Genomic DNA, 26,009 nt, shown 5'->3' with positions numbered 1-26,009 from the left:
ATATTTAGGCTTGTCACATGTTTTTGTCAAAATACGATTTGATAGTCTGGGAAGGGATTATCAATGTTGCAGGGATCACCAGACGTATTAAATAAGATACATAAGTGACTACATGCCTTATCTTGAAAATTACAAGTTTCACCCTCAATTTCTTTTTCATTCATATTTTCAGCCTAATACCCATGACCATGACATGGCTCTTGCCTTGAATCGATATCTATGCAATTCGGTGCTACCGTTACTCACGCGCCACGCTCACATGTTTGAGAATGCTGGCCATAACATCTCCCTACTGGATTCTACACTCAATACTGTCTATCGTCTGTCCAAATGTCGGTCACTTACAAAAGGCCAGCGAGATACTATTGCTGATTTTCTTGTGGCACTGACCAAGTAAGTAAAACTATTTTATATATTGTAGGACATAAATTGACTTAAACTTGCAGTCTTATGTGGTAATGAAATTATCTTTTTTAGCCCGCATTTATTTGATGATGTGAATATGTGGGACAATATTGGTAGTTAAATTGCTTCAGATTGTCAAAAATTATTCAGTAATAAACATTAGCTGATGTTTATATGTAAATGAGAATTTGTTTTTGAAGGTGCTTTTGATACTTTTCCTTAGGAGTCTGCGACCATCCATGATGCAGCGTCTACTGAAGAAACTTACTGTAGATGTCCCTGTATTAGTTGAACATACTTATGTAGCTCTGAAGGTAAGGTTGAAATAATGGCTTCAAATTGCTGTCTAGGATACTTTGAATCCTGCATAAATACTTCTGAGTTGTTTTTTTTTGCAAACTTTCTGAGTTTTCCACCTGTATGATTAGCTATGATGCAACATGTAGACTGAATAATATCTTAGACTAATGATATAAGTAGTCTTGTCTGCAAGACCTTTATTGAAATGCGTGACTATATTACATGAACATGTTATGCTGTAACTGAATCTCATATGGGGACACCCCTTGAAAATATTAGAAGTGTCATTCTAACGTGTTTATCATCCCCAACACCAATCTATTACATTTTTATTTTTTTTTTTAATGAGGAGTACTGAAAATGTCTTGAGATATTTGTGTTTTTGTTTCATGTTATAGATCCTGACCTTACATTATGAGAGGTGCATTGACTACTACGGCAGTCATGGAGGCTGGGGCAGTTATGGTGCAGCTAACGATGAGGAAAAACGCCTAACGATGATGCTGTTCACAGGACTCTTTGATGCTCTAGCTGATAGGGTAAGGATTGTGTATTAAGAATGTATTAAGAACTTGTTACCTTGTGCATATCAACTTTGCTACATATCAAAGTTGGAAATCAAAGAACCTTGTTTAAATTTAAATGGCAACAAACTATTTCAATAAACTATTTTTAGTAATAAAAAATTATAATTTAAATATGGAATTATTTAATTGTAAAATGCTAATCATATCAATTTTTTACATTGAATAATATGTAGAACTTATATGAGAATCCCTGCCCACTATATCAAGTTTTCTTTATTTTTATCCACAAGGAGTATGATGCGGAGTTGTTCAACAAGGCCCTCCCGTGTCTGACTGCCATTGGTAGAGCTCTTCCACCCGATTATTCTATGGCCTACCACGACGAGAGCCTCATACGAGAATCAAACATTGATGCTGATGGCGTTTATCAACCATGCCCCGTGGACACGTCTAAGTAGGTTATTCAGTTATTCAATTTAAATTAACGTCACTATCATCGGTCTCAGAATGGTGAGGATTATCATCATTGCTTTTATTTCTTATCTTCCAGAATCCATTTGAATGAAAATCTATTATCCTTCCGAGATCGATTTGCAGAGTTTCTACACGACACTTGGTCCCTAGAAAAGGTATGTTACAGCCAATATATAAGTTTATTTTGTGAATATTTACCTGAATAATCCAAACAAAAGCCAGTGTTCCTTCCAATGTATATTTTGCTGCCTAATGGCGAAAACAGAATGAGGACATTAACATAGTTTTTTGCACAATTGATGGATGGTTCTATTATTGTTTAAGGGTGTTCTGATTGGAGTGAACATTGGTATTTGTATGCTTTCCACCTGCTGTATCTGCTTTTGCTACTCATGTTAAATAAATATTATTTCTATATAACAATAATAATTCTTGAGACTTCTATAGTGCCGGTGTCCACCATTCAGTGGTCATGGCGCTTTCACCATGATATGCTATGATTTCATTAAACTCCATCTTCTCTCCAGTCTACCTCTTCATTTTCTTTATAAAATTTTTAGCATATGATTTTTCATTCTGATAGAAAATGAAATTTAATTTAGTTATTCGTTTTTTTTTGTACTTGATATATAGTTTGAGCATGGATGGACTTTTGATGAAGTTACCAATCCTATGATGCAACATCACGCCATGCTGCGACCATACCGCAATCTCACTACAAAGGTAGTTCCCTTATAAATAAATATAAGTTTGAGTGGAGCAAATACCAATTAAATTCCAGACATCAATGGTTTATTTTATATTTAACATACATGTATAAACATCCATTTGAAGAGTGTTTTTATTGGTTGAATTCTTTTATACTTCCAGGAAAAAGATCAGTATAGGGACGCCATCAAAGAGAGTCTTAAAGCCATTCATGCTTGGGGTTGGACGATAGAACGTAGCAGCTCAGACCAGAACAAACAACTACGAAGAAGACTTTCCAAGACTAGCCTGGTATTGTATAACGTTTAAAATTCCGTAAAAAACAATAATATCGTAGTATTTTGGTCTTTAAATTGCATGCATTGTATAGATCATATTGTTGGCCTGTTAAATTATAACAATTATTATAAAGATTTGTAATTGTTTTTATCCTAGGGAGTAGTGGAGTCACCACATGGGTATAACCCACGCCCAATTGACATGAGCAACATCACCCTAACAAGAGATATGCAGGTAATATTGATAAATTTCTAAATTTTCTTGATGAACAATATATGCCAAGTTCTTTTCATTCATAGAATGATTAATAATAATAATAATAATAATAATAATAATAATAATAATAATAATACTAATAGTTTGAGTTACATTTGCTTTACACCAGTCTCAAAGTGCTTGAAACATGGACTAGCTCGTACAGTATCTTTCTTCTCCCCTAAGGGTCTCTTTGTGTCTGAGCTACCCAGTAAACTGGTTTCAGCTACTCTTGCCTGTCCACAACTAGAGCTGTAGGGACCAGTACACCTGGGTAAGCCCTACTCATCTTGAAATGTACTGGGTACATGAGCCAATTGTGTACACTGGGCCTACGGTTCATAGTCCTTAACTGAGAAGACTTGTTCCACCTTCAGAACCATTATAGGCGAGCCTGCCGTTCAAATCAGCACGAATATTATGGTTGTAGGTTGCAGCACACCTACCTTAACCGCTTGACCATTCGACTCACGTTTAAATTAAATAATATAGTACACTCACTGTCTGCTTTTGAATTGATCTCAAATGAATGAATATGAAAATGATTTGTTAATAAAAAATTGATCTCGGTGACTTTTGTGTATTTACCTCTATTATCACCTTTTCATTTTGTAGAATATGGCGGAGAGACTTGCTGAGAATGCTCATGACCTGTGGGCCAAGAAGACAAAGACGACACTTGAAGCTTCTGGTAATATATACTGTTTATATAAATATATAGCATCAGTCAGATTGAAGTTAGATGATGATGATGGTGATGGTGATGATGATTATATGATTTGGATGATGCTTTTGTTGCTATCTATTTCGTTGCAACTTCTTGTTCATCATTCAGGCGTGAATTTGAATGATCATGTGACAACGCCTCCTCCACTGCCGGTAGCTCATATCCACGGTCACGGTTGGTCGTGTGGTGCCCTAATTTCCATAGACTGTTTCCTTAATTTGATAACAATCGTTCCAGGTGGAGATTGCCATCCCCTTTTGGTGCCGTATGACATTCTTACGGATGCGGAGAAGAAGAAAGATCGACAGATGACACAAGCCCTCTTAAAATTCCTTCAAGTCAATGGATATCGATTACAAAGGTACTTTCCCAAAATCCGCAGTTTTGATTATTTGAAATATCACTGATGTTTTTTAATGATGCAATTGCGATTTATCATGTTGCAGTTATTGATCTCTAATATGAAGATAAGATGGAAATTTTGTTTAAATATTAATTTTTTTAAATGTTTTTTCACCAACTGCAGCGACACATCAAATGAAGATGAGAGGTAAACACAATGCATAGTTAGATAGTGAATTTTATATTGCCTTGGCTGTGTAGCGCTTTGCAGTTGTAACAATGATGTTTTGTGCTTATAATTGCACTCACTTTAATATTACATTCTCATTAGCATAATCAGGGACTTAAACAGTTTATATTTTGACTACTCTTAATATAATACCTACTATACTATTATTACTACTACTGTTACTACTATTACTACTACTGTTTTACTTTCACCACTACTGCTCCTTCTTACACTACTACTAACTATCACCACTGCTACACTACTTGGAGTACCTTTACTAGGGCCTACTGCTTACTACATTTTTACACATTTCCCACTTTAAAATTTGTTCATATAAATGTTATAATGATTTTTATTTAGTTTTGAAAGTATTATATTTTATTATTTTTCCCTTTGTTGATTATATGTATGTGTTGCAAGTTTAATAGTGATAAACTATGTTGTCTTGTATTTATTAATTCTAATTTAAATTCTTAGATCACAAATTACCTGAAAGGTATCACCTCATGTTTTTTGTTAGTTTACACATGTTTACTAAAAAGTATTTTTTCAGTCATTCTAACCAGAAACTGAAGATTTTCTTTTCACTTACAAAATATTTGATAACATCTGTAACTTCCCAGTGAATGTGTTATTGAATATTGTGTCACTCAGTGGTGTATCTAGAGGTGCATGGAGGGGGGGGGGTGGCATGCCTCCAAAGTGCTTGTGTCCCCCTATAGTAGTTGTCTCCCACATCCCACAAAATTTTTGAAGCAAAAAAAAAAAAATCATGCTCAAATAGTTAAAAATCACCTCATTTCACCTTATTTTGAGAGCTAGTTCCCCCAGACTTAATCATCAAGGCCCCCCCTCACCTTTGTGCCCCATCAGTCTCCCCATTTCAATAATCCTAGTACCTAGATACGCCACTGGTGTCTCTGCACAAGCCATCTGATTTTTGTTGAGATTCTAAAGATTGACTCTAAATTGATTTTATGACATGCAAAACAAAAATCATGCCTTTGAGACTGTACATCATTCTAGAAGTGAAAACTGTGTGGTGAAAACCTCATTATTTTAGAATACATTTGCACTGTTGAAAAATTTATTGTTAAACACAATTGTTTTCCATCTGCATTTCCTAACTAAAAGTAGTTATTTAAATTTAGGTAATTATTTGTGAAATACTTTAGAATTAGAAGATTGTTGTGTATTTTTGAGGACATGTTACTGATATATGTAGATAGGTGATACTATATGCTTTGTCTTGCTTTTTAAAAGTTCCTAGGTTGAGGACAACCAGAGCAAGATCGTTTATCAAATCAGATGTCTGAAAACTACAGAGAAATCAGTAGTGTCTTCTGGGTGCATTAAAATGATTATATTGTACTTTGATTTAGGAATGGAAGCAGTGATGCCCAGGACAGGATGTCTCATGTCAACAATACGATTGAAAAACGCTTTGCATACAATCTGCTGGAAAAGTTGATACACTATGTTGACAAGGCTCAGGCAAACCTCAGACCAGGTGAGAGCTAATATATTGTTGTGTGGTGCTATTATTATTATTATTACCAATGCTATCATTAATAAGTTCATGATTACCAGTATTATCATCATCTTCATTATCATTGATTTTATTTATGTGATTATGATATGATGTCAAGATATCAGTCATTCATTGATATATCTCTTGTTAACATGTTTGACAGGTTTTAAGAAAAGAGAAATGGAAGAAAGAAGTTACAAGTTCTTTGTCAGGGTAAGATTAAATCAAATACATACCTTACCTTAATATTTCTTTTATATCACCCTAGCAAAGAGTATAAATAGAACAAGAGAGCCAACAACGCTCATTGAGAGCGTAAAAAAACGATACGCCATACGCAGCTAGTGTAGGACGCCAACTAACGCTTGTATGTTTTTTATTACCCAGTACTCCACCGCGCACGGTCAGTTTGTCTGTTTATCTGTTCTCCACAAGATACTGTACCTTTGTTTTCTGCTTACTGAGTTTATAGCGGGCGCACTTCTACCGCGCTGCGCAGCGCTGCACTGGGTAATAAAAAGAACATACAACCGTTAGTGGGCGTCCTGCACAGGCGTGACGTTTTTACGAATGGGACTTTGTTCTCTTGTTCTATTTATACTCTTTGACCCTGGTCACCACAGGCTACTACCACAGTCATCTTTATCATCATGATCATCATGTCATTGCCATAAATATTATCAACATCATCTTTTCATCATTACCATAAGAAACTACTGTTGTCTTGTTATTATTCTATTTTTTATGAAATCTCATTGAATGCGTAGGTTGTACTTCCATTGATTGAGAGGTATTTTGAGGCCTATTGCTGTTACTTTGTGTCCAGTCCAAGCTCACTGCAGTCAAGTCGCTTTGGAAGTGCTTCACACAGAGAAAAAGAAATGGTTGCCAGGTACATTCACAAATTTGTTTAAAATTGTTGATATTATATTTAAGATGTTTATTTTTGCAAATTTGGTTGGACAGTTGTTTGAAATAAGTAAATAAACAAAATGTTTCTAATGAAGTAAAAATTTATGTATAACAAATTAACATACCACGATACTTCTAATTTGTTACAGTTTGTTTTGCAAGTTATCACACCTTGTTCGCCAGAAGATAAACCTTTTTCAAGGTAAACTTTTTTGTATTATACAATTCAATAAAGACAAAATGTTGTATTTTAATTTATGAAGCTAGTTCATGAAATGCCAGGTTACTTTGGTACTGAAAAGTTCTATATCTATATGTTTGTCTATGTAAGTTCTATATCTATATGTTTGTCTATGTAAGTTTTATATCTATATGTTTGTCTATAAGTTCTATATCTATATGTCTGTCTATGTATCCAAGCAAGCATCCATCCATCCATCTGTACTTTAATGGATGAGGTATTTAACATTTAACACTTTTTTTAGCCCAAGACCTTAACTGTACGGTGTGCTGTTTAGAGGTCGTAGCAACAGCAATTGATGGGAGGTAAATTACACATTTTTTTATTGTTATGATATGTCCAGCTTCTATTAGGCAAATCAAACTCCAATAATATAACTTCCAAAGGCAATATTGTCATAAGTAGTGGCGCTAGTTGAGGGGCAGGGGGAGCCCCCATCAGAGAGGCCAAGCTCATATAGGCCGCAACTCATTCAAAAGGGGATTTTCTTTTTTAATATTTGGATAAAATACATGCTGTGAGAACAGCTTAAAATGCCTTGAAAGTTCCCCAGTTTTTCTAGGCACCAGGGTAAATTCTGGCAGAGCCATTAGTTGTTTTTAGATTCCTTCATGTTGTGCACTATATCAGAACTGACAAATGAATTTATATATATGAGGATATGCAATTCAAAAGTCTGATTTGCATTTGCTATATTTGACAATATTAGGTCCATTACCAAACATGGTTCAGGCTCTGTGAAGAACGCCCTCCTAGTTTTCTTCTGCAATGCTGCAGACGACCTGGATTGCACCCAAGTTAACGTGAAGTCCGGCTACTTCAGTCACGTCAAGCCACCAGACTTCAAGGAGGGGTTGATCATGAAGTATGTGGCTGGTGTACTTCTACCGGTGCTTACTAGCCTCTTCAAACACGTTGGCAATTTCAAATTCGGGGAAGAGCTACTGCGTATGTATTATAAAATTCTGTGAAATTAATTTAGTCAAGATAATATAAAGTAAAGGGTAGTACATTATATCTTTCCCAATTATAAATGTACGTTGTATTAATGTTATACTATTGGTGATAAGTTCAATTTGATTTCCAATTTTAAAATTATATCAAATTTAAATCACAGATACAGTATGATTCTGTGATAAAAATAGCAACATGAAGTTTGCATACTCATTCTGCTTTCAGTTACTTCTAATAAATTCACTATATTCCAGGTAGGTGTATCTCCACTAAAAGCTCATTTTTATATTCTGTGTCCTACTCCACACATCTTACTTTTGATTGGTTAATTTGCTTTCAGTTGATCAAGTACAGCTTGCTTGCTACAAAATCATCAAGACTTTGTTTGCTCTAGGAGCAGCTAAGCAGTTCTCTGCTGACTGGTCAGTTGCGTTTTCATATTTTTATATTCATTATAATTTTTAATTAATTAATCAACTATATACAGTAGACATCAATATCTGATTGATTATACAGTAAAGAGATTCTGAATTCTGGAAGCATTATGGCACGATGGTGAAGTTTTTAACTTCCAAGTACATGGTTGGGGGTTGAGTCTGCATCAGGCCACTTGCTTGTGTCCTAGTGTATGGCATATTATCTCTTTATATCCAGTAATGAGGAACTTGGTAAATTAAAATGCCAGTTTCTTGGTAGTGCACCATTATGGAATTTTCCCCCGGGAGCTGAGTTTGTCTTCCATCCAATGACGTGTGCAATTATATTAAACTGTATAGTAGCCTTCAATTATTATTTATGTAAGACCAACATGAAAAGCTGATAGTTTTTGTTAGTAAACAAAGTTACAAATAACAGTGATTTCAGTTACATTAGTTGGTATTTTTTGCAAAATTTCTTTTTACAGTGAGAAGGAGAAAAAGTGCATAGAAAGGTATAGTAATATCAAGTAGAGGTTTGCAGCCAAGTGTAAGGCAGCTTAGATTTTCCCCATAACCTATAGAATAATATTGCATAGTCTAGCTTTACATTTAACTGCCTGAAGATGTGTGTTGTGGTTAGGCATACATTTTATAACTTTCTGGCAACAGGATTGATGTGATTATTATAGTTAATGAGAACATGCTTATGGTTGCCATGTTCTCTTACAGTTTTATTTTAGAATTTTGAAACTTCCCAAACATGTTTGTGATCTGTTGTTTGTAACCTGATCACATTTGTTTTTCCTGAGAGTGTCTAATAATTGAGTGGCTTTTCATACCCAAGTGTGTTTTATTCATTCTGCTTCCAAGTTTAGTTTACCTTTTTAATTTGCTACATTTCAGGTAGGTGTGTCTAATAAACTCTTACTTTTGCCCCATTCCATCCTCTACCTCATGTGTCTGCCTAAGACATAGAAATAGCTGAAGAACATTAGCTCAACCCGCCCTCGATAAACTAACGTTACATTATCTCACTATATAAATTGGATTAACACATTATCAAGGATAAGTACTGAGTGTTTAACACTGGTGTCCTTGGATTAAATTATAGGTAAAATGATTAGTTGCCTTTTTTATGAGGTTTTAATTGTTCTTTACCGCCGAAAGTGCGGTATTCTAACGTTAGTTTATGGAGGGCTGGTCGGCCTAATGATATCAGACAACTTCTTACTGGGCTCCATATTTCCTCAAAAGATTACATCTATAATGAGTCCACATGCTTCTGTTGGCAAGTCAGTGTTAATATTTTATGATCTGATAGCTTATAATAGAGTGATATTAACCAAAGAATATTTGGTTTAAAGAATGATATCCATAGGTTAATTTAAGATAAATGAAAAGAATGTCCATCCTTTTGGTAAGCAAGCAAAGCACCTTTGAACATACTTTTGTTTTAGCTTTACTAGAAAAAGATTTTATTCTATACTAATAACGCTGCAATTTTGGGAAACCAACTTTGGGTTGATGAAAGGTAAACTAAGAAACCATTGGGTTAGTGAATGATATAGAAGAAACCTTGAGTTAATGGGAGGTACAAGAGGTACTCCAGTCTTGTGAAAATTACCAAATATATTGCTAAAATATAAATCCACTATTATTATTAAAAATGTCCAGATAGTGACCGTGAAATCTTGCACTTTAGTAAAGATAGTACATACTGTGCTGCTTACAATAGTGAAAATAGATTAGATTGCTTGTTTAGGTGTGAGATTAGACTATTTTAAATAAAATTACATATTTCTTGTGGATAATATTTTGATGCTGACCACTGGATCGATCTAGTTGCTTAAAAATGATAATAATTCTGTGGTAAATATAAGGTGTTTTAACTTCTGAATATGTGCTTAATGGGTACATATTTGTAATCTTTGTAGCAACCAGCACATTGATATGTAGCTATACTTGATTGAATACATTCTGTCAAGCTGATTGTGTTCCATGTATGTTTTATGACCTGGGTGTAATTTGAAACTAATATATACATTGCCAGTATTTGCTATATAAGACCAACCAATGTCATCGATATATAAAAACTTTCTGTTGTCATCTAGGTACATGGTATGACACTTCTTTGATAGTCATAGTTGATAGAAACCTGTGCTTGTAGTCTACCATAGTCTTTTTTCCTGTTCCATTTGTAGCACTTATTTAGTATAGGTTTTCTAGGTTTTGTGTCTGTTTTGTGCATCATCAATAAGTGGTTGTTGTTCAACCAATCAGTATAGATTGGTTTAGAATTTTCAAATTAACAAATGTCACCCCAATTGAACAAAGTTCAATTCATCCTCACTATTGTAGTGCAGCCTATGATACCTGCTCCGGTGTAATTTGCTTTGTTAGAGCCTACCTCAAGAATAAAGCCAGAAAGTATTTTGTCCATTTTAATACTATTCTTAGATTTTAACCTAAAATAATATTTATATATTTTCTAATTTTTATTGTTTTGTTCTAACAGTCATCGGCCTGCTATTGGAGAACTGTTGGCAGCAATTGCCGGTTCGTTCCCGGTGGCGTTCCTAGAGCCTCAGCTGAACAAAAACAACCGGAATTCAGTATTAGGACAGCAAGCAATGAGAGCTATTGCAAAAGGTGAAGCGGAATTAGGTAAAAATGTAACCTTTCAACTTTGTTACATACTGTTCACTGTTATAAGATGTTCCCGCAAGAACAGTCTCATGGGCTGGTGGACTAGACTAGACGAGCGAGGAGTCTTGAAGGGAGGTAGCGTGACCCAAGCTGTGGTGTGGCCATGTTAGCACAAATAAACATTTATATTCAGCTTGAATTGGTGTTTTGATTGACTCTTATTGTTTCACTGATCAAACTTGCTTTGTTTCACTGTTGCCGTGACCAGCCTGTTACCTTCTACTGGAGATAACTTTCAATCAAGTCGTATCTATTATCGGTGTGCAGCCGACCAGACTCATCACAGAGATGATCTTGTATTACAGCCAATTATATTGATTGATTTCATTGGATGTTTATTGACATAGAAGGATGAAAGTGTTGTATAGTATACTATAACCATTTTGGTAACTTTTCCTATGTAATTTTTATTTCAGAAGGTATCAACAGTTCTTCATATGGCATTCCAACACTGGAAGCCATGATCCGGGAAATTGATGAGATGGCAGAATCCGGAGCTAAATACTATGAGGCACCACATGTGATTGAGGTGATATTACCCACCTTGTGCAGGTGAGTATCCCATTGCCCTAACCCTTTCCTAGCCTCATCTCCTATAGCCTAACCCCTTCCTCATGTCTTTCATCATCTATCCATGATTGATTTATCAAAATTTCATTTTGTTCATGAGTTTATTTGTTATAATTTGTCAAATAATGTTTTTGTTTATTATTTTATAAAGCTACCTACCATTCTGGTGGCAAGAGGGCCCTGACAGCATCAACAGAAGACAGGGGTAGGTGGACAGTATATAAAATGGAAGCTCTTGGCCTTGACAATGAAAGGCATTTGAATCGTTGATCACTAAATCTTAAATTGATCACAGGTTCTTAAGTTAATCGCAAGTGTTGCTTATATGATCACAAGTTTATTACGTGACCACACATTGATCACAAAACTAGCAATAAGTCAGGATCTGATCCAAAATTACAGAATTCAAATTGATCACAAACGGATCACATGCTCACACGGCTTCCTCATGATTCCAAGTTGATTACAAGATCCTATTTGATCACATGATCCTGTGTTGACCACAGAAGTCAAATTGGATCACCACAGGATTCTCATTCACACTATATATTTTATTGTTCATTATGCAGTGGTCTCCACAATCAACCATTATTATTAAAATTTTGTTGTGACTAAGAGTTTCCAATCATTCATCGGGAATCCATTATTGTTATTTTTTTTTAGTAATTATTGGACGATGGTGAGTTCTAGAAACATGAACACCACACTAGGAAATGTGCTGACCCTCATCAAGAACAATCTAGGCTCAGAAAATGCACCTTGGATGAGCAGGATAGCAGGTGGGTAGAATTCGGAAGAACTTACATTGCAAAGCTATGCTATAAAATACTGATAGGAGATTTATATTCAGCTCATTCCCCACTTTAATAACAATTTTTTTTGTAATTTTTCTCCAGCCATTTCGCTACCCATCTTGAGTAATGCTGATGAGAGCATGCTAAGTTCACACTTTCTACCGGTGGCGGAGGTGCTACGCAGACGAGCCGAGATAGTATTCCAGAGCGAGGAGGATCTTAAGAAAAACTTCCCAGGAGGTGGGACAGAGATGGAAGAAGCTGAGCTTGAACTGCTTGAGGTAAATTTGTGAAATAAAAAAGTTGAATTCTGTGTCTACTGTAATCATTGTGTAAAAGTTTTCTATTCTTGATTAGAAAAGGTTTTTAATATTATATTATTATTTTTACATTCAAAAGTAAGAACATGATGGAATGAAGTTTTGTGAAAAATATATTACATTTTTTCATTATCACTTAAACACATAGAGTTATAATTACTAGAGAATTGTTTAAACCTATTTTTTGATTCTGTAGCATTATGGTTTGTTGGTGAGAGATGTTTTTGCATTCTATCCGCTTCTGATCAAGTTTGTTGACCATCACAGGTTAGTGCCTATAAAGCCTGTAGGTTATTCTACTGTTGTACATAAGACAAACTGGGCAACTTTGAATGCAAATTAACTATGGTATTATGTGGTGACTGGTTTGCTGTATTGTGAATCACTCTTTATGTTGGCTAATTATTTGGCCAAATGTGCACTTCGGATTTAAGTGAAGACTTGTCATCACCAGATTGTCCTGCTTACCTTTTTCCAAAAAATCTTAATCTTTAATCACCAGACTCTCATAGTTTTCCTCCTAATATTTTCATCACCCAGACCTAGTTTTCTTGCTACCAGTCTTAATTTTTCTCAGTGTCTAGTCAAACGTATGTATATATTTTAGTATACCGTTGTTACCAGAGTATGAATGTAGTTCTAATTTTGGTGGATTATTTTTTTTATTGTATTTATAGATCAAAATGGCTTCAGTCTTCAAGTGTGTGTGCTGAGATGCTTTATAAACATGTTGCTGACATCTTCAACTGGTGGGCCCAGTCATCAGTAAGTAGTGGAACAAAACAAAAAAAATTTAATATTTAGCTTTCTAAATATTTAGCTTTTCTTACTCATTAACTTTCTGATGAAAATTAATAAGTAAGGAAAAAGTTTACATTAGACATGTTCTAAGCTTCTTTTTCTTTCTCAGAATTTCAAACGAGAAGAGCAAAATTACATCGCTCAAAATGAGCCACAAAGTAATGCAGGACGAGATCGTGATAACAAGAGCTACTCATCTAGCAGAATTGTTGCATGCATTAAACGTCTCCTACCAATTGGAATGAATCTCTACGGAGCAATGGAGCAAGAGTTGGTCCAGGAAGCCAAACAGAAACTACTGGAGGTACAGTATATAGTCTGCTGCCCTCTATATTTAGTTGGTAGTTTACTGGTTTAAACCAAAGAGTAGAATGGTTTCATGTGTGGCGTTACTATAGAGTTATTTTATAGCAATGGACTTTCTGCTAAGCCCTGCCCCTTAGATATTGTTGCTAAGGTCATACCCTGTTTTGATTGGTCAGTTGTTAAGTTTGAGTGACACCTCAGAAAGTTTCATTCCAGAGTGCTAAGCAAGATGTCAATGGGAATGGTGTTATTTTGCCTCTGCATACACGATATATTTGTATCAAATATTAATTTATCATAGAAATTTTTAGATATTACATTGATTGACCATGTGAAATTCCTTCTTTCTTGCAGCGGGATACAGAGAAAGATGTTCGTGAATTCTTACTCCACACTCTGCGTCAGCAGGAGAAAAAGGTTGATGATGACGAGGATTCGTCAGATTTAGAACCCTGTAGAAACTCTTCATCCACTTCCTCTCATTCACCTTCTCATGCAAGTTTCATTCTTCCGTGCTTCATTCTTTCTTCTTTTCTTTGTCATTGTTTTCCATTTAGTGTTTCAATAAAACTGAATTAACAAATAATTATCCATCAAACACGTATTGTCCCTTGAAAATCATCAACAAAAATTGTGAATTAGCTTGCTGACATTAGGGTAGTATACAAATTATTAGTACCCTGAATTTTATACTCAGTGTATAATAATAAAAAATGTTTTTTTGTCACTCTAAAATTATAGGTAAACATTTCTATTTTTAAGTTCATAATTTTTATGTTACTTCAAAGCAGGGGTTTAGCCAGAAAAAAAGGAATAGGACATTCAAAATGGAAGACGATCACTTGTCGCGTACTGACAGCCGAGGGGTGTAGCCCCAAGCGGGGGTGGGTGGGCGGTATTTACTAAAGGTAGGCCGGGCCTAACTAGGTTAGGCCGAGCTGAGTAAGCCAAGCTGTCATGGTAAAAGTGGCCGTCATAAATAATTGTTGGCCAGACGTCTCGCAGGCTAAGCCCTTGCTTCAACGTGAGCAAGTTAATTTCAAAAATGATTTTTATATTTTTTTGCTATTTTTCATGGGGCAATACGTCTTTGAAAATAGTTTTGAAAGGAGCCGAGGTTGAAAGTTATCTTATATCATTGTTTCAGACAATTAACTTCCAACCTTCATTTATTTCAAACCCATCTTGGTGGCTTGACAACTATTTTTTTATCATTTGTTTCTTCTAACCTTGTAGATGTTGTTATGTTTAGATATGTAATCTTATGTCATAACAACTCAATGTATTGTAAGAGCATGTTCACTGCCTTCATATCATTGTATTATCATTCTCCCTCTTCTTTTTCTCTATTCTTTCCTTCATTATTTACCCACCCACTAATAAATATATTGTTAATAGAATTGTGGTACGGTACCTGGTAAAATAAAGCCACTTCCAGACAGAGCTACATTACCGCAGCATTGCGGAAATCTTCCCGGTATTGCCCTCGATATTATAAGTCTATACTAGTCTGAGCAATATTGTAAAAGGCCTACTTGCATTTTTTGTACAAACAACATTACCACTGGCTTGCCAGTGTACATAATCCATTCATACAGAAAGGCATTATAAAATAAAACAAAAGTGACTCCAAATAGAGAAAGTGAGGCCATATTTACTCAACATTTTGACTTCATTGAATCATCATCAGGAATAACATATTTGCAAAAACACGGAGAATAATAGGCATTTTATTATGGCATTATAAATGCGCTATATCACAGCAATTTTACCACTATGTTTGGTAGAAAAGGGGCATGCCCATATACCGGCATCATTACTCCAACATTGCCAGCCCTGTCTGTCTGAAAGTGGCCTAAGAGCACTGCTGTCTTTGTGTTTCAACTATGGAGTTCGCATATATTAGTTAATTATTCTTTTGTCATTTTTCTGTGTGCATCAAAGTATTTATGCACATTAGAGAAAGGAAAATAAATACAGACCAATTTCCTCGAAAATTGCATGTGCAGTGACTACTTGCAAGTAGAAATCATATAATCCTATACAGTAAATTTTTTTACTTCAAGTAGAATGTTTTTAACTCTTTGTACAGCAGGGTCCCCAGGTGTCCAGTTGGCAGCGGCGTCTGTATTCCAAGATGTCCTCTAGTAACTTGTCCAATGTCAGTCTTCCTCAGGAAGAGGTTGTTCAGAGGGTACTCAGTATGGCTATCGTTTTACACAGACTTCACATCGTAAGTGCATCGGCTTTTGTGAATGTATGTCAGTTACCGTAACCTTGTATGATAATAATGCTATTTGATGGTGGTTGTAATAATAATATTATTAATAATAGTTATTCTTATATAGCCCAAAGTAAGCTCTTAGTAATAATGCCTGAAATTTCGGATGATGGTATTAGGTTTAGATGGTTATGATGTTCATCATATTTGGAATGGGATGGAGGTAATTTTTATGATAATTGTATGGTGGGGTGCTAAGCCGGGCACTTACTGCATCTGACGGTTGTCATGCAATGCGATTCTATTGAAAACACAATAATGACGAGCCACCAACAAGCAGCATAGAGCATCGTGTCATCTAGCGCTCGCAGGGAGCGGAGTCGGTGATGATGATATTGCTCGTCGTGGTGATGCTGGTTAAGCAGTCGGACATCATTATTAAATTACTCCTATTCACTTCTTTATTAAATTTGTTGCTTCTGTTCCACAGACTGAACATCCTCCGGTATCAAAGAAAAGTGCATGGCGTCGTCTGATCTCTGCTCAGAGACGCCGTGCCATCATGGCCTGCTTCAGGATGATACCTCTACGTGCTCTTCCAAGGTATATCAAAGATCATCTCTTTTGCTTAATGCAGCTAACGTTGCATGGGTTATGGACCTGCAATATATAGCTACCTAAAGGATAATAACAGGCCTAATTTAATGCAAACAATTGGAGGATGGATATTTTATTTTCTTTTCTTAATTATATATTTGATAAAATATCATTTTATATATGTAGGCATCGTGCCATCAACTTTTTCCTGAGAATCTACAAAGAAAAATGGCTGGGAGTTGAAGAATCTGCAAGACATTTGCTGATTGATGATATCACGGTATGTATATGATTGTATTCATTTGTATTTAACTAAGTATTAATATAATTATGTTGTAAGGTGTAATATAAAGACTGCTATGTGAACATAAAATTGAACTATTTGGTTTAAAACATGGCTCCATGCCACTGTTTGGCCTCAAAATGCCAGCAACAGCAAAGTACTCCACTCTTGATTCTGTAAGGTATAATGGAAAGACTGCTATGTAAGAATGAGATTGATGTACTTATTTAATAATGCTTGATTGTATGCTACTGTTTGGTCTCAAGATGTCAGCTGCTGCAGTAGACTAGCATCTATTCCTGTGACCTATATTTGTGCTGCAGGCTTTATTCTGGATTTTAAGCAACTATGTTGCACAGACACAGCGCTGTTTTCATGGGTCATTCTTAAGATGTGCTTATTGTATGCTAACTGTCAATTTGTTAAATTGTTCTCTGCAGAAAGAAGATCTGGAGGAGCTGCCTGAAGAAGAAATCAAAGATCCTCTACAGCAATTAGTTATGATGTTCTGCCGGGCTGCTAGTCTACACCAAAAGTATGTTGCAGTTGTAGTGAAGACTTGCGTGTACAATCCATACAAATGATAAGATTGTTCTAAAAGTTGAAATCAGCACTAATCCCTAAGCCTCAAAATAAGGCATATAGTGTAGGTGCCAGTCTTCTCAGCACATTATCTTATGTTTTCTCACCATTTTGTAAGCTTTTGAATAAAGCTTATACTGTGGGTGTCTGCCCTTTCAACCATAATTTGCATTCATTGCCTTTTAATATATATCAATTTATGTAAATCATTTATTGTATATTTGCATTTATAGCGCTGTAGAAGATGATCTCTACTTGTCTTATGCTGAGATAATGAGCAAGGTATTTAAACTTATTTTGGTATAATTACTATGAACCATAATTTGCATAAATTTGCATATAGTGGCAGTATATAATAGTTGGGCCTAGGCACATATAACCTTCAGAGTAAACACTTTGATGTAACACTGTGTGTATGTTCTTGTAGAGTTGCAGTGGCGATGATGAGGATGATGATGATGATGACGAGGAACCAGGAGTCTCCTTTCAGGTAAGTGTCACATCTATCAGGCAAAGTCTGGAAGATAATGTCAAATACATTTTAACCTTCAAATGACATCTACATTCCTTCTTTGATTTTAATTATTATATTATTTTCATTCATTACATCCTATGGTTTTTGTTATTTTGGTTATGTTTTAATTTGTATTAATAATTGCTCTTGCTGCTATTATATTTTTTATATTGAACTGATTTATTTTCTTATCATTATTATTCTAAATATTCTTTATAATTATTTTCATGATTGTTGTTTGAATACCTAGGAACAAGAAATGGCGAAACAGAAGCTGTTGTCTGAACAGGGCCGACTGGCCGACAGACAAGTGTCTGAGATGGTCTTGCTAAATATCAGTGCCAGTCAAGGTACAAATAATAATAGTGATGACAAAGACGATGATTTAATCATAATACAAGTGCTTATCATGATGCCATTTCTATAATCAGTTATATAAATGCGAGGTTTCAATGCACTTTTGTTACACTAGCCATTTGAAACAGAATCTGTATTAAATTGCTTCATTCCCTTTAAGTGTAGTTGCGCATGAATTTTGGTTGTGTATGTATTCAGTTTGTCTATTATGTTAATGCCCGAGTAAACTGATAAATAATCCACTCTGTTGCTGGTAAAGTGCATCTATGTACCAACTGCATCTTGGTGTCTCACTCATGAGTGAAAAGAAAATGAGGCAGTATTTATCAAGTGAATTGGGTGATTCTATTATTTTTGACAGGTAAGTTCCACTAAAAAAAAACTTGACATTGGCATATTCAACTAAGTATCTTACAGTATGATTTGTAATACTGTGTGAAGATAGACATATATCTGAAGTGCCTTGCACAAGATATTGGATCTCATAATCTTACTTATTTAAGTCACGTATTTAAACAGTTTGTGTCAACATTTACATATTAATGAAGATTGAGTTACATTACTACCAATCATTTCCATATTCTTTGTTGTTTATTTAGGAAAGGCTTCCTCGATGGTAAAAGACACTTTAAATCTTGGTATCTCTCTCTTGCGTGGAGGAAATGTAACTGTTCAGGAGGTAAAATCTTCCTTCTAATTAGTTGTACATCAATAAAAGTTATATAAAGCGCACACTGCAGATGTAAACTTTAACTGCCCTGCTAAATGTTCTTGCTAATTCAGATTGTGTAATATATATAAACATGTATAAAGGTAATATTTCATTTTGTCTGTCCCTATTATAAAACACAAAATAAGACTAACCTACTTTTATATTTACTGTTTCCCTTTTCTCGAATAAACCACCTTCTTTCTACTTCTGTTTCAAACTTCAAGTCAGTTTTGAATCAACTAGGTTTTAAAAATTCCCTTTTCACTATTTTAATATTATATGTTATTACATTGACATATAATAAAATTATTGTCTGATGTTTTTTGTTCTTTAGAAAATGCTAGCCCACTTACAGGACAAAATGGATGTTGGATTCTTTACAAGTTTAGCGGGAATCATGGAATCTTCCAGGTATATAGGAATTTCCTACAATTTTCATTTCACCCTCATCCAACAATCCGTGACTTACAACTTGATGAAACAATTGGAACCCTCTGAAAAGCTTCGCTTCTTTTATATTGTTGCAAATGTCCCGCAACATGACAGCGTAAACGTAGTAAACACAAGCATTTGTGGGTTAGGGACTGATTGCATATTCCTGGCATTGTTCAGTTGTAAAGGTTGACAGTCTGGAAAATTGTCCATTCTGTAATGCTTTTAAACAGCCAAACTATGAGGTTTATGAGTGCATTTTTTTAGTTGTATTTATACCATCCTGGTCATTTTCAAAAATATAAACCTGAAATCCTAGTGCTTTTAAAGCAAGCATCTTGTATTATATGATTATTATGGCTTTTTCCTGTCTTTAGTGTTCTGGATCTAGAAGCCTATGAACGTTACAACAAGGCCAAAGGCTTAGGTGGTGGATTTGGAGATAGTGCAGGTAAGAATTTAAATAGCAGCGTTCTATTATTTTTAATTATATGATATACTTGAATTTTTAGTCTTCAATTTATTTTATTAAAGAATTATTGAAGTCTTCATATTTAATCTAATGATAAAAAATCTCCTTATGACCGTAGTTGTGTTTCCATATTATAGTTGGCTCATCAAAGTTTGTTTTGTTAGTAAATTTAGTGATTCAGATTTGGTTACTCATAATAGTTCTCCATTTTCTTTGTTTTTGTTTGTCAATTTATAATTTTTTGTTGTGTGGAAATAGTTTGCAAAGGTAGTCTTGAAATTTTTGTATTGTAGATTTTTTATTTTGGGTTATGTTTTTGTTTGATTGATTTTATGGGATAAGGTAGAAACATGATTGTTGTTGATTGACATTCTAATGTAATACAACTATTTATTATTATCATGCCTCCCTTATGATGAAAATTATTCTAATATAAATATACAAAAAGATTTATGCAGATATTGGGGAAAAAAAACAACAATCAAGTTTTACATTTTTACAAATATTTTTCTTTTGGTGCAATTGCTTCTCAAGCACATATTTAACTGCAGATCAGTTACTTTAAATACTTATTACAACTAACTCATGAGTTATTCATAAGTTAGTAGTAATCGTGAATATGCATAGCAATCTAAATATATGCAGATGATATGCAAATTTGTGGAATTTGATAAACTAGTGTTTCCAAGGTGTTTTGTGGGGCATGAAATTGTGAAACCAGCATGATTTTGTTTTTATTTTTCTCCTTAAAAACAGATGAAAATGGTGCTATTGCAGGTAGGAGTTAAAATGAAAGGTTGACTGAGGTTAACAATGATGAAAAGAAAGATACATGACTTAAATGACTTCCAATTTATGATAATTACAATAAAAAAAATAGTTCAACAAACACATTTTCCCTCAATTTCATACTGATTAATTATTCATTAATTAAGTGATTTAATTTATTAAATATAATTGCATTTTAAAATGTTTTTAGTATGTATTTTTGCATTTCAAATTTCCAATAAAATCCAGTATAAATCTAAAGTTGGAATTTGTTTTGATTTCTCTCTTTTCATTATATAAAAAAAACCCACTTTCAAGTTAAACTTTGGTTTATCCATGGTTTACCTTGTCAAACTGCAATGCTTCTCTAACATCATCTCAGACCGTGCAGGCAAGCTTTCACTTTGATATATCTGAGAAAGATAATTTGCATGGAATATACTGTACTTTCTCAGTTTGCATGCTTTCATATATTTTTGGATAATACCAAAGGGAATAGAATGACAAGAGGTCTGGCTATCTTGATATTGCATGCAAGCAATAAAACGAAAAATGCAGTACTGCCGCAAGAGATGGGGGCGCCCTATAGAATTTGAATAGAGTTCAAAATTCTGATATTCTGTCGCTACACGCACTGTGCGTTTATTACAAACAACGTATTGATCACATACTTTCTTTTGAAGGACGCCCTCTACTTCGTAGTAGTACATTTCAAGATAGGATTCCGACCTCTTGCTATTCTATACTTTTTGATAATACTTGTTTTGCTTTTGCTTTATGTCCTTTTTCAATTTGGATTTCAGAGGACAAATTTCTTATCTCGGTAGATAATACTCTTCACTAAAATCCACATAGAATTTCATCTTCACTGTTCTTGTATACCCTGTATCAATAAAAGTTGATGAAAATGGTTTCTTGCTTCATTTTCAACTGTCTTTCAGAGATGTCTTATTCTCCTACATTACCATTGCTATGCCAGCCATCGTCATGCAAATATTTTTGCCATAGTAACTGACAAAATAATATGGCAGCAAATATGTGTCCATGACTACCAATGGTGTGCTGTTGCGGCTGCTGCATTACTAATAACAGTCACTGCTCTGCTACTGGCAACCTGTTATTTACTATGGCAACAATTTTGTAACCATGTGATTGCCATGGTAACTATTGTATCACCATGTTAACAATTATTTTTATAAGTAAATTAAGTAGCTTCTTTCTGCACAATATGCCATAGAAAATGTTTGTGTTGCCAAAGTTCAGCGATATTAAAAATTCAGAATCAGAGTCGACAATATTTTTGTTTTGCTTTTTTGTTCAGTATAGGCCTAGGCCATGGTTTTTGGGTTCATTGTCAATCATAGCTCACATTTTGGTTGGTAACAGACCTAAAATCTATGGTTAAGGTATGAAAAGTATTAAAGCTTGAAAAGGTTCCTTTTAAAACATTCTAGGCTTACCATGCCAAAACAGGCATCAGTCACCAAAACAATTTATCCACATTCTCCATATTTAATATTATTAGCTTTTAAATAATGGGTCATTTTTAGTGGAATCGATTTACTATTGCCATGAAGCAAAAGTATTGTGGCATCTCTGTGCTGCAGTTTACAATGCTACCACATTCTTATGCTAATTAGTTTAATTTTAAGCGACAATACACTGGTTTAGGGATTGCAAGCCTCAAATGTTTTGAAAAAAAAGCCGAGCCTATTTTTTTAGATTTTTTAGTCAGTTGGACTTGGGCAACACAACCTTTTTTTTTTGCCTTATTGACATTTCTGTTTGTATCTTGCTATTTTGTTTCTGATTTGCATATTGCTCATATTCTTCTTCTCTGACAGTATTGCTGCTTTAGCTGTCTGTGATTTTGTATATCCATGTTACTTAAGAAAACATGCTCTGTGTACATTCATTTGAGCATAGCCTTGTCATGTTTGATTTAAGTCTTGGGTGGATGTAGGGTTTAGGGTGCGACGGTGCGATCGCACCCCTCTAAATTGTATTAAGAAAAATAATTGTTGTATTTTATTGTTGATACGAATTACCGGTAAGATTTTTAAGGGATGATGAGAGTGCAATTTTCGGGCACCTAATGCTTCATATTCTCGAAATTTTCACACCTCAGCCCCACCATTGTTTTGTGTGAACTCACACACCCCCTACTGCCAAATCCTGCATCCGCTTCAGGAAGTTATTATTTATCTATATAAAAAGTTTGACTTAGGAAAGTCATATAAGACACTAGATTTAAATGTCATATTCATGCATATTTTTCTAATATTTCTTTTTCTTTAAAGAAATACGAACTCCAGTTGAAAAAATTAGAATTGAAGAGAAAATGTTATAGTTATTGATTAATCATAATCATATTTTCTTGTTATGTTGAGTTTTCTATTTTTATGCTTCTTCTGTATTTAATCATGCAGCATATTGTCGTCATACTGCCAATTGTCATAACATATAGAAAAGTTTCATTCATTAAAATGTCTTAAACAAAATGCTGATAAATAACTGCATTTAGCATATATCATCTTAACTGTCTTGTATATTACTCTATTTAAGTTAGATTTCTAAATTTATATTTATTGTGAATTGCAGTAACCAACAAACTTTAAAATTGTATCATTGAATTCCTGCTCACAATGAAGAACTGGTGTTCTTACATATCCAAGCTTTTTAATTTCAACAAAGATTCATGGAGCAGGAAAATACTGATCCCAACATTTTGCCATAATGTAGTAAAGCAAAACAAGATCATGTCGTTATTCTTTATCAATGGTTGTGGGTTAGTGTGAAATTTAAAGTTTGTACAAGATGAAGATTTACTAAACAAAATCTGTTTTTGTTTGTGTATATTCATTAGGAGAGCAAGCATTGCACGATGCGCCCATCACATGTGCTTTGTTTCGATTCCTTCAGCTTCTTTGTGAAGGGCACAACGGCGGTAAGTATCATTAGGAAGCTTTAGATTGGATGACAATTGTAGCACCTAGAACGTAATGACAGGGGTGGATCCAGTGGGGAGGGGGACACAACATTAAAAAAAAAATTAATGTATATCAATGTTATGTGCTACTCACTTATCTATTCTGAAACTGTTGTGCCGTCCATTTGAACAATTCTGGATCCGCCGCTGAATGACTAAGTCACTAAGATTTCATCTGTGCATGTTAGAATGTTAAGTTGCCATCTAGATTTTAGGATGCTCTTTGGATTGAATCTACTTTGTGCCGAGTATGTAGATTGTCATAGGTGAGTGACTCCGTTCTAGGGTGACAAATTGAAAACTTTTGTTTTTTATGTGAATACCGTACTTATACCTAGTTAAACTAAGATATATCAAAAAAATCTATGTACTGAAATTGAGGAACACAGTTATTCATGGACCTGGATGGACAAATTCAGTAAAAAAAACCTTGAGCATTTCTTTAAAATAAATATGAGCGCTATAACAAATCTTATTTTTAAAAATTATTATTTGTTATAAGAAACTTAACGTATGTTAGTTTATCCTGGTAATTATCTGATCACTTAAAGACTCCCTGGATTACTGCTAATTTGCATAGTGTGTTGTAAGGTGCATTTTAGAACAGTTTACTGGGTCACAGCTTTGAGATGTATTGTGGGAATGATATTAAGTTTATAAAATTGTTAATAAAAATTATAAAATCAAATCAAATCTTTTCACAGATTTCCAGAACTATCTACGTACACAGACGGGAAACCATACAACTGTCAACATTATTATTTATACTGTGGACTATCTACTTCGACTTCAGGTAGCGTAATGCTCATTTAGGAAATATGTGAATGAATGAATAAACAAACCAGAACAGTCATGCCATAGAATGTACATCTCCACGCTGTGCCTGAATACAGTACCAGCAATACGCAGGCCGTGTAATAATAGGCAGGACTGCAGCATACCCTCAATTAAATAATGAAATCACCCATCATATTCAGGCACCTTATTTTCTTGAGTGCTCCAGCCTACCCTCAAGAAAATTTTTTTATTTTTTAAACATTTTTTTTTTATTTGCTGGTTGAGTACAAGGGGTGATTTCATTATTATATTTTATTCTTGAGGGTTATAATCAAATTTCTCCGACTTTGTTCGTTGACCTTTTTTTTGAAAATTGAAATTTGTCTTTCTTTGATTATTATGTACAATTTCCACTAAATTTGATGATGATCCATTCATTTGTTTTCGCATAATCTTTTGCGTAGGTAATAATAAACATTTATTGATGGTCTGTGCTTGATATGATCATTACTTTATTACATCATCAATTTTTTTTTTATATATTTGAGCTTCCCAGATGAAGTTCCAACTTAGAGTATGTTCGGTACTAGGCAGAAACTTTGATTTATCATGATTATATTTATATATAAATCTTAATATTTTAAAAATATTCAATTCCATAAAGTTTGGTTTCATCTTGATTTTGAAATATAGGAATCCATCAGTGATTTTTACTGGCATTATTCAAGAAAAGAAGTAGTTGATGTTCAGGTACGAGACATAAAACAATGTTTCTATCATGTATTCTAGAGTCATAAAAAATGTACAAATATGTATCCTGTCCAAACTATGCAATGAAACTTTTTTTTTGAATATTACTTACTGTACTCATAATAAACCAAACTTAGTAGATCTTGACTCTTGTATAATATGAATTTTCTTCATCATTTGTTTTTTGCCAAGGGGCGTGAGAACTTCTCCCGAGCCATTAAAGTTGCCAAACAGGTGTTTAGAACACTCACTGAGTACATACAGGTAAGTTAGTGGGATATTGAACAGTCACACATAACAAGTGATGCATCTAAATGTCAAAATATGTAAACAGTTGAGACTGTAGATAGATTTTCACTACGGTACAGGCCAGTAGACAATATTGGCTTCATTAAGTGAAGTTAAGAAGACAGATTACAATTTTTTTTAATTTAATAAAAAAAATAAAACCACTTTGTTATTATTGGCAGTTTTTTACCAACTTTTTCTTATTTCCTTTGAATATTGTTAAAGGGTCCGTGCTCTGGGAACCAGCTAGCCCTCGCTCACAGTCGCTTGTGGGACGCCATTGGAGGATTCCTTCATGTGTTTGCACATTTACAGAAAAAGTTGTCCCAGGATGCAAGCCAACTGGAACTGCTGCGTGAACTGTTGAACCTTCAAAAGGAGATGGTGGTCTTGCTTCTCAGTATGCTTGAAGGTGAGCAACAGTGTGCTGAGATAAACCTCCACCCCCCCCCCCCCCCCCCCCTTCA

At 34.4% G+C, this 26,009-nt stretch overlaps 1 protein-coding gene across 1 annotated transcript in view; it reads left to right on the top strand.

Moving 5' to 3' along the window:
- The window catches only part of LOC117125493 (ryanodine receptor 2-like), a 109,376-nt gene that overhangs the window by 70,873 nt on the left and 12,494 nt on the right, over positions 1-26,009 (top strand). Inside the window, exons 59-102 of the mRNA XM_033271990.1 lie at positions 173-393; positions 629-719; positions 1,104-1,244; positions 1,523-1,686; positions 1,783-1,861; positions 2,340-2,429; positions 2,577-2,705; positions 2,850-2,927; positions 3,564-3,639; positions 3,913-4,036; positions 4,202-4,225; positions 5,629-5,756; positions 5,941-5,990; positions 6,545-6,669; positions 6,839-6,891; positions 7,175-7,235; positions 7,640-7,878; positions 8,225-8,306; positions 8,789-8,815; positions 10,819-10,967; positions 11,426-11,561; positions 11,731-11,784; positions 12,243-12,358; positions 12,476-12,654; positions 12,890-12,960; positions 13,371-13,458; positions 13,604-13,798; positions 14,155-14,295; positions 15,896-16,033; positions 16,512-16,624; positions 16,805-16,898; positions 17,342-17,436; positions 17,717-17,765; positions 17,911-17,973; positions 18,248-18,347; positions 18,954-19,033; positions 19,401-19,477; positions 19,876-19,949; positions 20,727-20,747; positions 23,605-23,685; positions 24,432-24,520; positions 25,198-25,254; positions 25,447-25,518; positions 25,768-25,954. Of these exons, the coding sequence (XP_033127881.1) occupies positions 173-393; positions 629-719; positions 1,104-1,244; positions 1,523-1,686; positions 1,783-1,861; positions 2,340-2,429; positions 2,577-2,705; positions 2,850-2,927; positions 3,564-3,639; positions 3,913-4,036; positions 4,202-4,225; positions 5,629-5,756; positions 5,941-5,990; positions 6,545-6,669; positions 6,839-6,891; positions 7,175-7,235; positions 7,640-7,878; positions 8,225-8,306; positions 8,789-8,815; positions 10,819-10,967; positions 11,426-11,561; positions 11,731-11,784; positions 12,243-12,358; positions 12,476-12,654; positions 12,890-12,960; positions 13,371-13,458; positions 13,604-13,798; positions 14,155-14,295; positions 15,896-16,033; positions 16,512-16,624; positions 16,805-16,898; positions 17,342-17,436; positions 17,717-17,765; positions 17,911-17,973; positions 18,248-18,347; positions 18,954-19,033; positions 19,401-19,477; positions 19,876-19,949; positions 20,727-20,747; positions 23,605-23,685; positions 24,432-24,520; positions 25,198-25,254; positions 25,447-25,518; positions 25,768-25,954 (4,501 nt within the window). The remainder of the gene's footprint in view (positions 1-172; positions 394-628; positions 720-1,103; positions 1,245-1,522; positions 1,687-1,782; positions 1,862-2,339; positions 2,430-2,576; positions 2,706-2,849; positions 2,928-3,563; positions 3,640-3,912; positions 4,037-4,201; positions 4,226-5,628; positions 5,757-5,940; positions 5,991-6,544; positions 6,670-6,838; positions 6,892-7,174; positions 7,236-7,639; positions 7,879-8,224; positions 8,307-8,788; positions 8,816-10,818; positions 10,968-11,425; positions 11,562-11,730; positions 11,785-12,242; positions 12,359-12,475; positions 12,655-12,889; positions 12,961-13,370; positions 13,459-13,603; positions 13,799-14,154; positions 14,296-15,895; positions 16,034-16,511; positions 16,625-16,804; positions 16,899-17,341; positions 17,437-17,716; positions 17,766-17,910; positions 17,974-18,247; positions 18,348-18,953; positions 19,034-19,400; positions 19,478-19,875; positions 19,950-20,726; positions 20,748-23,604; positions 23,686-24,431; positions 24,521-25,197; positions 25,255-25,446; positions 25,519-25,767; positions 25,955-26,009) is intronic.

This window comes from Anneissia japonica, unplaced genomic scaffold, assembly GCF_011630105.1.
Source record: "Anneissia japonica isolate Jap-2015-1 unplaced genomic scaffold, ASM1163010v1 scaffold7731_len1735946_cov199, whole genome shotgun sequence".
Classification (NCBI taxonomy): Eukaryota; Metazoa; Echinodermata; class Crinoidea; order Comatulida; family Comatulidae; genus Anneissia; species Anneissia japonica.
The sequence above is the reverse complement of the archived record's forward strand: the minus strand, read 5'-3'. Positions and strand labels throughout refer to the sequence as shown.